The sequence below is a fragment of the Melospiza georgiana genome, chromosome 4, assembly GCF_028018845.1.
Source record: "Melospiza georgiana isolate bMelGeo1 chromosome 4, bMelGeo1.pri, whole genome shotgun sequence".
NCBI classification, from domain to species: Eukaryota; Metazoa; Chordata; class Aves; order Passeriformes; family Passerellidae; genus Melospiza; species Melospiza georgiana.
In genome coordinates this window covers 10,190,098-10,205,257 of record NC_080433.1, presented here as the reverse complement: position 1 = coordinate 10,205,257, position 15,160 = coordinate 10,190,098, and the positions used below count along the sequence as shown (strand labels likewise).

The following is a 15,160-nucleotide window of genomic DNA, read 5'->3' as shown; positions in this document are numbered from 1 at the left end:
AAATCTACCAGGAATTGACTCTGAACAGTTTACTGCAGTGATATGGACAGGAAGGTGCCTGTAATGGACATTTTCTTTTTTTTCTCCTCCTGAACATGCTACATTTACAAGGCCAGTTGCAGGATATCACCCTAGATGCAATTAGAAAGTGAACTCTGTGGAAGATGCTCTGCTGCCTGTGGTCACTTGTCAATCCACAGCAGTGGCAGAAATCCCCTCTCAAGGCTGAAGGATACAGCCTGTCTTAAAATATTCTCTACTTCATAGGAATTTTCTAACCACATTCCAATTTAATCACAGCTATCAGACTTGAAGCTATTTACAGGATGTTTATAGACTGTGGTAGGCAGGAAGTCAGACTAGATGATCACAGTAGCCATATAATAGTAAAAAATTCAAAACAAGTTAGAAGCCAGAGATTGTGCATTTGTTTCAGAGACAATAGATCTTTTTCAGCTGCAGAGACTTTAGTAAAGGTAAAAGGAGAAGAATTTGGGTGGTGTCAGCTGCTGGGAATTAAAGCCCCCCTGTTTTGCAGCAGAACCACAGCCCTATTTACAATGTGCCTTTCTAGAAGAGAAAGCAAGCTCACAACAAGCACAGCCAGGAGCTGTGGGGAAAGATTTACAGTATCCCAAGTTAATTTTCAGTTTCTATCAGCTGTGCAGCAGTGCTCTTGCACCAAACCCACACATACATCACTCCTAGTCAGCAGTGACATTATCTGAGCCCAGTAAAATGAAAACACTTTAGCTTAGCATTTTGTTTTTGTATCACAATACACTGTCCCGTGACTTCAGCTTTTTATTGTGGAGTTCATCCATTCTGGTAGAGTCAAGCCTCATGAAGAGTTCCAAAGGGGCTGGATAAAAAAAGTTAATGTTATGTCTGTGTTTTGGAGGGGAAACTGGCCAAGACAGGTAATGAACAACAGGTAAAAATCCAAAACTCTTTGCTGATCATTGCTGCTCAAGTTCTCCATCTATTGGAATTCCAAGCTCTCTCATGTTCAAAAGAAAACTGATTGAGAAGCCAAAGACTGTCAGATACAAACCTATTTAATGAGATTTTTGCATGCAATCCTACGCAAGAAGCACTGCTCCTTGCCTTCCTCTGAATCTTAAAAAAAAAGACTTACATGATAATCAATCCTAGGAGTAATTTATATAGATGGCAATTAAGATCTTCCTTGACCTGACACCAGTACAAGGAGCTGTGCCAGATGTTTATCAAACCTGCAAAGTGTAACTGGAAATAGACCAGTTATTATTTCCTCCACTGTAAAAACCAGCAGAATCAAATGAATCTAGCAGCAAATCAGCCCAAAACAAATAAGGCATGGCAATTCTTTAAACTGTGAGTGTGAAACATCATGCCCTTGGAACCTAACAGAATCAGAAGGTAACTGAACAGCAGAGAGTAAACTGGTGGCTGTTAAAGAACAGGCTGCTGTCAGAATACTTAAATAACACTTTGCTGCAATGCTCAATTTACTCATCTTCAGCAACTTATTTTGACCACAGCTGGAGACAAGATGCTGCAATATGTAGATACTTAGTCTGATTCACTTCAGCTGTTCTTATGAGCAACTACCAGCTGGCTTGTAATCAAGCCTGTTTCAGCTTAGAAAAGTTTGATTTTGCAATCAGCTTTTTTTTTTTCCTTAAGAATTTGGGGGGAAAATGGAGTTTTGCAGCTGTTTGCATTCGTGGTTCTGTACCATGCACTTGAACAAGTTGAAATGCAAGAGCATTTTAATGTGGCCTATTTAAGGGTTTTAAGAGGTGCCTCACAGCTAAAATAAACAAGGTCCTGCCAGAATAAGACAGGGCTCTGTACTTTTAAAGAAACCAAGGACAAGGCAGAGGGAGGGATGACAAACAGTTACTGACAGTTTGTAGGTGACATACTAAGGGAGTATTAAGTGACTGAAATGAAAATAATTTGTCCCAAGGTAACTGTTCTGTGCCCCAGTTAAGCAACACACTCCAGATTTCTAGCTGTATCTTCAACACAGTGAACACTGATTAAAATCCAAAGATGGGACTTTCTTTTCCCATTTTGAATACGGGAGTTTCCTGTGCCCCAGTTTTCACAAATGAAAACTGAAACAAGTGCATTCCATAGCATTTGTGCAGTCCTGTGAGCTGAGCAAGAGCAGTTCTGTCTCCTTCTTCCCTGGGGGAAGCAAACACCAAGTCAGAGAGCATAATTTGAAAGGTGATTCCAGCCAGGCAGGCCTGTGTATTTGGGTTCCAATACCAGAAGTAAAGCTACTTTCTATCAAAGGAACATCAACTGCAACCTGAAACAAACACGCTGTGCCTGTCAGACTGTCTGTGCTGTCCTACCTTCAGCCAGCAAGATGCCAATTCCAAAGAATTCATGTATTCTCCTCTATTACACAAAAAAATTTGCAAAAACAGTATCTTGCCTTCTCTAATGAGATAATTCTTGATTTCCTCTACCTGTTTTCCCTGATAAATCTGTTCACCATCATTCCTTTCTACCAAGTAAATGGATTTGTCCTGTGAGAGCCATTTTCTCCTAGACATGAAATATAGGCATGCCTGCTAATCTGGTATCATTTGGAGCAGTGAGTGCAGCTGGAAGTGAAATAAATTTTGTGCAAGTACAAAATTTCAACTGCTTTCAACAGTTCCAAAGACAAGGTTTTAACTGTTTGCTGCTCTTAATCTTTCCTGTAGGCTGGAAATCCTCTTCCCAGGGTTTGCTACAGGATCACACCAGCTCAGCTGCTGCAGCAGAGTCCCCAGAATGTCTAGGAAGAGGCCAACAAGGTGGAGCTGAACTACAAGTTCTCAAATTAAGAACACAAAACAAAACACAACCAACTTTTCATTGGAAGAGCTACAAGACTGTATTTTTCCTTACAAAGGCTTTGATCAGAAACCCAGAGATCTGTCAAATCACAATACCAAAACAAATGCTGTGAACAGCTTCAGCAGGAAGAGCTCAGCTGGCAGCAGTGCTGAGCTCTGGATACTGAGCTCTTTGATCTTTCCACTTCACCTTTTAGGAGATGAAAGGAAATCTCTGCTCTTGTAGGCAGAGAGAGTGGCACAAGCATGGGGGTACAACAGACTCTATTTTACTGTAACAATTCCTAGATCAACCTAGACTAAAGGCAGACTGCCTCTTCCTCCATCTCAGCCTTAATTATATGCTTGGAGAAGCAATCCAAAACCATTAATCCATATTCAAAACCATTGAGGGTGACAGGGTTTCCTGTCACTCCCTTCCCAAGCTTTCTAACAGCCTGCTTTCTGTTCAAACTTGTGCATCATCACCCCTGCACTCAGGTGCTCCTCTGCTTTCCCTCTATTCCCACTCTGACACCTCAGGTTCCAAGCCCTCTGCCGGCTAAGTGCTGCACTGTGTCCCAGAACGACCCTTGCCAAATTCCTTCCCTCTAAGTCACCCAGTGAAACACAGAGAGAGCCTGTTACAATGCCACTCCACCCCGGTGCTCTCCCTTCTGCTGAGGAGCAGTCTGCCTCCAGTAAAATTCCTACTTCCAGAATGGAAAATTTCATTTCAAACTTCCATAAAGCTGCAGTGAAACGAAAACAGAGGAAGCTCACAGAACCTGATGTACTATATTTTGGAAACCCTGACCCTCAATGTAACTCCTTGCCAGAACACACTCATCACAAAAATGTTATTTGCAAGCAAGTCAACATTGCCCCAAACAGTTTTCTGTCACAGCTCAGACTAAGCAAAGAACATCACATCTTCTGGCCTTTTAGATGCCTCAGGACTTTTGTTTATCACATTAGAGATTCCCAAAACCACTTGCAGAGCTGAAGCTTTCTGTATGTGCTTTTAAGTCCAGAATTTAAAGTGATTTATAATCAATTTATATTAGAAGAACCAGCATTAGAGGAGCATATTGCTTCAAGTCAGACACTGATTCTTTCCTCCTCATATTTTAAGTGAACTCAATCTTGTCTGTTCAGCCTACTGCAAATTATTGTGACCAAAAACATGTTGCAGGCTAATTCTGGTCTTAGCATTACTGGAAAGATTTTTAAAAATACTTTTAAAATTTTCCTCTAATAAACACTAACTATTACATTGAAAATTATTTTTTAAAAATTGGCTTTCTCAATCAGTATGACTCCTTAGACTAGTTTTGCTCAGAACCAGGAAAAAACCCACCAATTTCATAAATACTTTGATATCAAATTTCTTTCATGTTACATTTTAACCTGGCCAAGTTCACTTTAAGGTTTGCTATACAATTATGGAATCCCAATCCTACATTTACCATTTAGATTGATTAGGCATTAACAGCCCTGGTCTCTCTCCCTTCTTCCATCTGTTCAGAGAGATCATTCACACGCCAGATCTACTCAGGCATCTGAAAAACTCTCACAGGAAAATGCAAGAAAGGCCCCCAACATTAGCCACTGTTTTTACCAGTGCCCAAATGCATTTTGTGAACAGTCTTGAGCAGCTCTGAGGTGGCAACAGCTTTAAAATCACTATGTGCAAGCATTGTGAAAACCACAAAGGGACAAACACAGCTCACAAAACAGAAGTTCAGTATCAGCCTTTTTTTTCTGTGCTCCCTGAACAAAGCTTTGTAGAGGATTTTCTTGGAAACCCATTTTTACTATATTTGCCAATAGTATCTTGTACAATCACAGAATTCCTTCCTGCATCATGTGCTCCCTGCTGGAGAGGGCAAGTTTTCTACTGCTTATTAAAGTCTTCAAGTCTTCAGTGGAATGAGTTTTCTACTAGCAAAAGTACACTATCACCTCAGTAAGATAAAAACTGAATTAAACATGACTGCATTGCTTGTCAGAACCAAAGCAGTTCTATTTAAAGAGAGGCACAAACAGAGTCACTGGCCACAAGTTCAACCATGAGAACAGCAGGCAGCTCCCAGGGCACATGCAAGAAGTCAACATCAACAGATGATTTCGTGGGGGATGGTAATTTTCTTGCTTTTGTTTAATCTCTAGAGACAGCTGATATTATACAGCTGCTCCAGCATTACTACCATTAGAGCATGACTGAAATAACCATCTCATTACACACAGTAATGAAACTGTATTTTATTATAAGCAAAACAGCTTTTATATCACCAAGAAACCAGGATCTATACACTTTTCAAAGAGCTACCCATGTAGAAATCACTTAGAAATCAACTTATACTTCCAATTAGAGGAAAAATAAAAGGGTATGGAGTGTTAAGAAGAAACAAAACCAACCCCAAAAGTAACAAGAAAAAAAAAAGCAAACCTCATTATGCAATATCTGCCAATATCCTGGTCCTTCCAGACAACAATAGTCACTAGCTCCAAATCACAGTATTCCAAAATAAAAGTGACTGCTTGCTCAAACTCGCTCAATGCTTTCTGCTTACCAATTCCAGACTTGCTGTTTGGCAAAGAAAATCTACCAGTCCACACACTGTGCTCTCCAGAACCATTTCAGCATTTCCTTCTTCCAAAAAAGAAAACAGCACAAAGTCACAGAGTACATATACTGCATCTTTGTGGGGGAAAAACAAAGCAAAAAATGGGGGTGTGGAGGGGTGTCTGATGCAGTGAAAAAGCTACACAGACAACTCAAAGGCAACAGCAGAAGCATATCTGGGAAGCCTGGAGAAAGGCAGGGAACCATCTTCAGTATTCTGCATTGAAAGGGTAACCCTTGTGAGTTTTGCACCTGGAGGAAATCAAAAAGCAAAGATTATCTCACATCCCAAAGGCATTGTATGCATCTGTAGCCACTTCAAAGAACCACCAAGGGAAGAGATTAACTGTATAAAAGCAAAGCCTGCTTCTCTTTTCCTTGGTGACATGCTGCATTTCCAAACAAAAAGATTCTGAGTGCCTTCTGTTGTTTGGCTGATGGGATCTAGAGGTGCTTTGTAGACAACTAAGTCAAAGTTTTGCTATTTACTGGCACGAAGACCTTTTTTGCAGCCTTCCAAAAAGATTTCATATCTGGATCTACACTTCCAAGCAGCAAATCCTCATGTTACATTTGGAATGTTCATCTACCTTCCCAACAACTCCTGAAGAACACAGATTTTGTAATATACTTCAGACAAAACACCGCAAGCAAAGCTAATCAAGATTTAAAGTCTGCATCATGCTTACTCCTCCAATATGAACAAGAAAATTACAAGTAAGAGGCCTCCTGTTGCAATTCCAGCTACAAACAGTTTCTTGGCAACTGAACTGAAAATGAAGTTTGCTCAATACTCATCATGTTTTGGTTCACAAAATGAAGAATGAAAAAAAATCTTACTCTAGAAAATTATTTAGAAAATGACCCCTTTGAAAATGGAGTTTGCATATCCTGAATTTCAGTCAATTTCAGCTACCATCTGTAGCTTCATTTACTGAATTATGTGATAACTTAATAGTTTAAAGAAAAGGAAGTGCCACTTACACAAACATTTCACAGGCTCTCCAGTTTCTATTAAAGCTGAGAATAGTTGCCATCTCATCTTTAGTCAATTCAAAGTCAAACACCTATCAGGAGAAAAAGTCAGAAATCACCTCTTTGAAATCAGTGCTTGTAAGCAGGAAAAAAAATTTAGGAAAAAAAAAATCTCATAATTACAGAACAAGTCCACAGTGTAGGTGCTTGTTGGAAGTGACTGCTTCACAAGGGAAAGGAAAAATACAAGACTCCCTGGATTTGTGAGTCTCCTCTAGCTGGAGTGGGAGAGGGAGATGAGCAGGAAAAGGCAGGAATAAGAGTATCTCAAGCTGCAGTTACAAATGCCAGTTGCTTGAAGAAGTTTGGGGAGCACTGTGTAGCAGAATGCCTCCATCTCCCATTTTTGAAGAATGCATCTTTCTGTGTTCAGCCAAAGTAGTAGCTGCAAGACCTCCATATTCCACCTAAAGCCACTGAGTGTTTGGAAGCAAAATCCTAATACTGGGTCCAGTCCAGGACCACTGAATCCAGAGCAGCAACACAGTCTATGGACATCAGCACTACTTCCTTAAAAGTGCTTGCTTTACAGAAGTCTTTTGGGGTGTGCTACTGCACTCAGGCCCCAAATAAGCTGCCAAATGACTCATTCACATGACACAAAACAGGAAGAATCACAATGTGACTGCTCAGATTATCAGGATAGAGTGTTTTCCAAAGCTTTGGTCACTCTTGCTCTCCCACTGTAATCTTAAATTCAGCCCTCAGGCAAACACATGGAGGAAAAGCCCAGAAGAGCACCTGGGAAGGGTGAGAAAGGCTCCCTGCTGGCTGTGCAGGAGAAGCCCAGCCATCCCTGGACATGCCATGCAGCAGCTCACTCCTGATCCCTACCTGGAAGTTCTCCACAATGCGCTGTGGGGTGACGGATTTGGGAATCACAATCACATTTCTCTGGATGTGGAAGCGGATGAGAACCTGCAAGAGGCACAGCACTGCATCAGAGAGGGGATGGCTCCTGCTCCATGCAACACAGCCTGTTTAGCTCTGCTAAAGAGCAAGTCATTTACAGTTACTTACTCTAAATGGTACAATTCAGCAAAACTAACCCACTCTGTGGAGCTGCTTTTCAAATTTTATCTGAATTCTAAACAGCACTTCCTGAAGTGCAAGTAGAGGAGTGGTGGAATCCCACAAGGCTTCCTTTCTCCTCTCCCCTCACTCAATTCCTTTCCTTCTCACCCAGATTTTGAGTAGGATATTCAAATGTTCCCTTCTTTGCAACAACACTTGAGATGGCAAGACAAATATGGCAACATCTCAAGATGGGTCAAGAAAATGTTTCTTGTGATGATCAGAGCACCCTTGCAAGCATGCATGGAAGGCCACAAACCTGCACTGCTACCTAACACCACAGCTGACAGGGGACAGAGCCAGCCTGTCCTCTACACTGTCATTAGCTTGTGCTACAGGAAGGGGTACTGTGGCACCCACCCACCTGTGCTGGGGTTTTGTTGTGCTTGGCTGCAATCTCTTTGATCTTGGGGTCATCCAGCAGGGAAGGATCCTCGGGCTTAGCCCTACACAGAGGAAAAAAGATCAGTGGCAAGGAACCTCCATAGGTCCAACCTAGTAAAGATCTGTATCTGGATGAAAAATTAATGCTGTACATTAGCAAGTAGTCTCAGTTCTTCCAGAATATCCCTGGCAAAGCAGCCTTACCATGGTCTGTCAGGAGAGCCCAGGGGGCTGTAGGCTGTCACAGCAATCCCTTTGGATTGGCAGTACTTGATCAGCTTCTCCTGGGTAAGGTATGGATGACACTCCACCTGCCAACATAAAAATATAGAGACTGACAGTGACTTAACTGCTTTAACATGTCCCAGGGATTAGTTTAATCAAAGGCTGATTTTTGTGCTAACTCAATAGTCTCTAAGCAATATTATAGACTTTATTTTCTCTATGCACCACCCCCTTATAGGAGCTCTCCTTGCAGTGAAGGGTCCAAGGACTGTGACAAAACTCCTTAAAGCTTTGCTGATCTGGATCATCTCCAGCATATGGGTGACCAGCTACACAATTGCTTTAATGGGACAGTAAAATGCACACCCAGGAGAGCTGTAAAACCACATCAATAGGATTGCAGACCAAAGTTCTTTTTTCACCCCTAATTAAACATGCCATTATAATTTTTTTACAGCTACCATATTAACTTCAAGGCCAGCATTGTTCCATTAGTCTTTATTTGCTTTGTGTCAATACTCACACTAAACACCTCTAATCTGAAAATGTTGACAATGGTTGGCTGCTACAGTTTTAGACCTTCAGCCCAGTGCCCATTACAGACCTTTTACAAACACACGTGCATTTAGCATGAACTTCCACAAGAAGAGCTGCATAATGGAACAGACTCCTTCCCAGTGGGTGTGTGCTCTGGCAGGCACATGCACAGATAGGGAGTGTGGAACAGGAACTGCTCACGTGTCAGGAGGCAGGGAATGAGCATGAATATCTGATACTTTGCACAGAGGGACTTTCAGGATAGCTGCACACCAGGGAGCACTACTTTTCTTCCAGCAGGCAACAGCAAGAACCCTTTGGACTATGCTGCCATTTGAGCCTCCTGCAGCTGCACTCTGAGGGCAGTCCCTGGAAACTTGTGCTGCTGGCAGGTGGAGCAAGGCAGTGCAAAACATGGAATCAGTTTACAGCCTGGAGCTCTTTATTTGTGGTTCTAGCTGCCTGCTGTTATCAGAGGCCTGCATGCCTCTTTCCCCTCTGAGACATGCTGGAATATTAAACAGAACAGAGAGCTCCATTTTTAGGACATACTATACATATTTATTTTGCTTCAGCAGTTGCAGAAAGACAACTATTAAAGAGTAATAGAGCATCTAGTTTTCTCAACTATCCAATAAGTACAATTTATGCAACAAAAGCAAGGCACAGTCATCCTCACCTCTCCACTGGCACTCAAGTTGAAAAATTAAATTAAGTACTAGCATCATCATTATGTAATTACTACCTTGCCAAATTAATTTCTCACTACAATTAAAACCAACACAACCTGGCTGCAGTCAAATAAAGAACAGGAAAGACAAGAAAGACAATGGATTACATGTGAAATATCTGCAAAGAAAAAGTGTTTTCAGGAAGCACTCTCACTATTAGCCCAACTGGTAAGTGTTAGCAACAGCAAGCTTTCAGGCTTGCAAAGATTCCTTCAGAAGCCATAGTTTATAAAGGACAGGGACCAAAGACCCAATGCTTTGTGCTAAACTTGATTACAGACAATAATCATTTAGAGCCTGAGGGCATTTCCAAGTGTGAGAGGTCCAAGATCAGTGACCCCTATGCCAGAGAAGGTAATTGATAGGATAATAATGATAGTAATGATATGATATAAATTATAATAATGTAATTGTCATATAGTGATCGTGGCAATGAGGTGTGGCAGATGTTGAAAGGTTACCATAAAACTTACACTAAGCTTTCTGAAAGTGCTTTGGGGCAGATAATGCACAAGTCACCACAATAAATGACCCAGTTTTAATAATCAGTAATTGATCAGAGTTCTTCAAATGCCATAAGAGTTAAGGTCCACTCTAGGTAGACCTCACTGAGGCCTGTCCTGGGACTTGTCCTCTTCAGCAACCTGTGCCAGTCTATAATCATATCAATCTTGTAGATGATGTCAAACTGGGGAACAACCACTCAAGGGCAGGACTGCCATTGCAGCAGAACCCATTCAGGCACAAACAACAGAAACAAAACCCTGAAGGAATTCAACAAGGCTGCACACAGAGCCATGCACCTGAGAAGGAAAAGCCCCTGGCAATAGCACAGGCTGGAACCTGACTGCCTGTAAAGCAGCCATGCTAGAAAGGACTGGGGGCAGGACAGGAGCCAGCAGTGAGCCCTGGCAGCAGGGACACAGCCAGCAAACTGTGAGAAGTGATCATTTGCCTCTACTCATCCTTGCCAGACCACCTTCTAATACTGTGTCCAGTTTTCCTCTTCCCAGCTCCCCTCAGTAGCAGAAATACTGACAGACTGCCATCAATTCAGCAGAGAAACTCCAGCATGGGAAGGGCTGGAGAACCTGCCAGACTGGGAAAGACAGAGCTGGGCTTCTTGTGCCTAAAAGGGGTCATTCAAAGACAAGCCAAGCTCTTTAGTGGTGCTTGGAGGAAGGCAACAGATGAAGCTGAAACCAAGAGAGGTTGGGACCGGATTTAGGAGAACTCCCCCTCCTTGTCATACACTCAAGGGGGTCAGGGAGCAGAGCACACTGCCCGGGGAGGCTGTGCAGTCTCCATCCTCACAGCTTTTCAAGATGGATAAAGCCCTGGAAAACCTGGTCTGATCTCAGGGCCAATGTTCCTCTGAGCAGACCATCTACCAAGGTCTCTTGCCACCTGAATTTTCCTAAGATTTCATTCAAGTGCTGTCTATACAATTTCTACTCTATTGCCCACCCTGCAAATCCATCTCCTCCTAACCCTCATTAACTCTCAAGTCCATAGAGCTTGTTCCTGATCAATTCCCTCAATCCTCTGCAATAGGAACTGCCTTCTCCATAGAAGTGTCATGAGAAGGTCATCCAATTCTCTCTATATACATACACCAAGTCTTACTCTACTGCAAGAAAGTATTTTGAGCTCATCTGAGTTCCCCCTCCTTTCCTCCTACAAGGAGGGATTCTGGAGCTGCTCATTGCCAGATTTCCAAGCAGTGGCACAGAGTTCATAAACCCAGCACCTTGGCATCACCTGGAAGGTGAGATTGAAGAATATGTAGTCTATGAAATAGAATATGCCTATTCCAGTCTCTTTCTATAACCTTATTTCAAAGTAAGATCTTTGTAATTTTCTTAAAAATACCCACAACAAATGACCACACATAAAAGAACACCACCAAACACTTGCCTCCGCCACTTTGCAGCTCACCTGATTATTTGCAGGTTTGTACTTCAGTCCTGGCTTGTTCAAGATTCTTTCAATCTGCTCATGGTTGAAGTTGGAGATTCCAATGGCTTTTACCAGGCCAGCATCCACCAGCTCCTCCATGGCCTGGCAGAAAAGAAGCACAAAATCAGCATTTAATACACAAAGGCAGGGCCTGAACAGCACATGCTTCCTGAAATGCCTTGTTTCCTTCATAAGACACCTAAATGAAGCGTTTAGATTTTCAGAGTTCAAGTTTGAGGGAAAAAACCCCAGAACACTGGTGTAGATGTTCCATGCCTCCCATACTCAAAGGACTCATTCTTTGAGATTATGGAAATCCACAAGTCAGAAATAGAAAATGATGAATTGATACATGACAATTTGTAATTCCATGAGGGAGTCTTTCCAAGTAATTCCAAGTACATGAGATTTCCTTCTGCTCTCAGCAGTCTCTGATGCTCTCATTACCTCCATCAGTCTAACCTTTCTCCTGCTGTGGCTGAACTTACCTCCCATGTGTCTAGAATATCTGTGTTGCTGGAGATACCAATGCCTTTGTCATCTACAGGGAACAGGTCCTCTCCTGCCTGTCAGTGAGAGAGAAATTGCTTGAAACACACAATATTGGGAGGTTGGGTTAACACCAGCTGAATACCATGATCCTATAAACACTTACTATACTAATTAGCTACATTTGTGTTAGACTTTAATACTATCTATACTCTTCAGTCTTTTCTTTTGTGTTCCCAAGGTACTGTGGTGTTTTTTTTGCCTACAGTCAAGCCAGTAAGGACAGATACTTCTGATGGACACTGTGTCCCCTGGCTCATCAAAATCCATATTGAAACTTAAATCTCCACCTGTAATACAGAAAGTAGAATTATAGCCAGTTCACAAAAATATAGAGCTGTTACCTACTCATAATGAAGTGTTTTAGTGAAATGCAAAATAAGGACCCACTTAGGACTTGGAATATGTTCACTGGACCAGATTTTCTGACAGATCTTTCATGGGGGGGGGTCTCCTTGTTTAATTTGCTGGCACAGGGAAGGTCAGAACACCTTGTGTCCCTGCTAGGACTATCTGCCAGGTATCAACTTCATTCAAAACCAGTTATTTTCTACTCACTCGTTATTTACACCACCACACATTTTCACTTGGATAGTTCTGTCCATGTGAAACTAATTTTAAAAACACAGATGTTATAAAGAACAGTTCATCTTGGTAGCAAGAGGTAGAAAGAAAATCTTGACCAAGTTCTCACTGAAAGCCTAAGCTTGGACATATTCAAACGGAGACATCAGTTCCTTTGCATGCAAACTGTGGAAGAGTTAGGAGCTAAAAGTTTAACTCCTTTTAGAGTTAAAAAGTTTAACTCTTTTTAGCTCTTTTTAGAGCCTGTAGAATGTTAAAGCTCCTATAGCAAATGTCAGTTCAAGCTGGGTTGTATTCAAGGGCTCGGTGATTAAAGACAAATGAAAGACAAGCAATCTCTTATTTTGTAACATGCAGAGGAAAGAACTACAGTCAGACAGCAAAGTATAGACCTCTTCCCACAAAGAGGGAACCACACTGAGTGTAACTTTGGGCTTTTAGAAGGCAACATAAGCATTAATAAAAAGAAAAGAAATACAACTTCTGCTTCCAGCAGGGAAACCTATCCCTAGGGTTCAAGGTCTGCCTCTTTCATGACCAAAATGCCAAATGTAGATGCCATGCAAGCAGGGATCTCAGAGGCAAAAATGAACAGCCTGGCTCACATGGGCACAGTAAAGCTGAGCACCAGATCAGTCCTGTTACACAACACACATAGAATGATCTGTGCAACTGAAGCAATCACTGGGCTATAAAGCCATACAGCTCCTCATAATTGCTACTCACAGAAAAAGCCAAGGACACTGCTGCTACTGTACCTTCAAACCAAGGGGCCAGTGGATGAGGTACAGATCCAGGTAATCCAGTTTGAGGGCAGTAAGAGTCTTCTGGCAGGCTCCCTTCACCAGATGCTTCTCATGAAACGTGCACCACAGCTGGGGACAAAAAGCCAAGGCACATTGTGACCTCTTGGGTTAAAGCTCTTGGGACTCTTCTGTACTGTTCAGCAGGGTGCCTGTTCCCTCGGGAAAGTGATGTGAAACCAGGTCATCCTACAGCTCCTCCAGTGGGGCTGTTCTGTGAGCAGCCCTGGCCTGTGATACTGGGCAGTGTGTGCAGTGGCAGCACACAGGACTGCACGGTGTCCTGGCAGACAGCAGAAGTGGTCTCGATTCACTTACTGAGACTAAAGCTGAAAGCATCACCCAAATGTCTGGTATGGACCCTGCATAATCCTTAATACAGGATGAGGTAAAGCAGGAATCTCCAGAATGGCTTAAGTGATGCTCTGAATTGCTCCATGCTGTACAACCGAGTAGGTAAGTAAAGAAGTGGGGAGTTACTCTAAAATAAAAAGGTATCCCCTGGTATATCCCACATTACGAGACCCATACCTTACTGACGACAAAGAGGTCCTCTCGTTTCACAACGCCTTCCTTGATTTTCTGCTGGATCCCCTCCCCAACTTCGTTCTCGTTCTGGTACACATAGGCACAGTCCAGGTGGCGGTACCCGGCATCGATGGCAGCCGTCACCGCGGCTGTCACCTTCCCTGGCTGCGACTGAAATAGCGATGGCAAAAAAAGCGCTCATCGACACAGTATCGAAGAGCTTTCTTATGGCAAGATAAAGCTGAGAAAGCCACCACATCCACAGCAAACCCCAGCTACAATAAAGCGGCGGCCTGGCCTGGTGCCGGCGGCGCCGGCCGCGCTCGCAGGGCCCGAGCCGCGCTCGCTCCTTCCTCCCCCGCTCCCCATCGCCCAAGGCAGCGCCCCCGGTACCTTCCACGTGCCCAGCCCCAGGATGGGCATCTTGGCCCCGGTGTTGAGCTGCACGTAGGTCGCCATGGCCGCGCCAGCAGCAGCACCACCGCGGCTGCGGCCGAACCCCCCGCCTTTAATAGCGAGCGGGGCCGGGGCCGGGCCCGCCCCGCCCGGCGCGGCGCGGGGCTCTCGGGGCGGCGCCGAGCCCGGGGCCGCGGCCGGGGAGCGGAGCAGGCCGCGACTGCGGCTCCGGGCTGGGACATCGCGTTCATCGCACACGGACCCTTCCTACAGCGCCTCAGCCCCGGGGCGAGGGTGGCACAGGGGGCATGGGACACGGCTGTCCCCGCTGAGCCCCAAGAGCTGAGGGCGCTGAGCCCCGTGGTGGCCCGAGCTGGACCCCCTTGCCGGAGTCTTGTGGTCCTGTGTGCTGCTGCAGCGACATGACAGCAGAACACTCGGTGGGTTCTGAGAGCCAGGAGAACCCTCGCTGGTTTCTGAGAGCCAGGAGAAACCTCGGTGGTTTCTGAGAGCCAGGAGAACCCTCGGTGGTTTCTGAGAGCCAGGAGAAACCTCGCTGGTTTCTGAGAGCCAGAAGAAGCTGTTCCTGCCAGCCAAGTGGGACAAATGCAGCTTCCACTGCAAGCTGTGGGTTAGGAGTAATTTAGGGCAGAGTGAATCTAAGAAAACCCCCACCTTTATTTTGAATTTTGGAAGAGGTTTTTTGAAAGTGTTTTGAAAGTCTCAGAAGAGGAACAGTGACTTTTTAATGAGTGACATAATGATCGTGCTGTCCCTCTGCCTTTAGGGAGGTGCTGAGGACATTGCAGAATAAAATGCACAATTGTAATCGCAGGCAGTAGTGGCCAGCAGTGTCCCATCAGAAACTGGCTTTGATGCTTTTGCAGACAAGCATTTGCTGTT

General features: G+C 43.8%; 1 protein-coding gene across 1 annotated transcript; it reads right to left on the bottom strand.

Moving 5' to 3' along the window:
- Positions 1 to 5,072: 5,072 nt before the first annotated feature.
- LOC131082302 (aldo-keto reductase family 1 member B1-like) lies at positions 5,073 to 14,388 on the bottom strand. The gene is made up of 10 exons (XM_058022081.1): positions 14,255 to 14,388; positions 13,865 to 14,032; positions 13,289 to 13,405; positions 11,885 to 11,962; positions 11,376 to 11,498; positions 8,149 to 8,255; positions 7,925 to 8,006; positions 7,321 to 7,404; positions 6,436 to 6,518; positions 5,073 to 5,703 (listed from the first exon to the last, which is right to left on the bottom strand). The coding sequence occupies exons 1-10, from the start codon at positions 14,318 to 14,320 to the stop codon at positions 5,661 to 5,663; spliced, it is 951 nt and encodes a 316-aa protein (XP_057878064.1). The 5' UTR covers positions 14,321 to 14,388; the 3' UTR covers positions 5,073 to 5,660.
- Between the last annotated feature and the right edge of the window lie 772 nt (positions 14,389 to 15,160).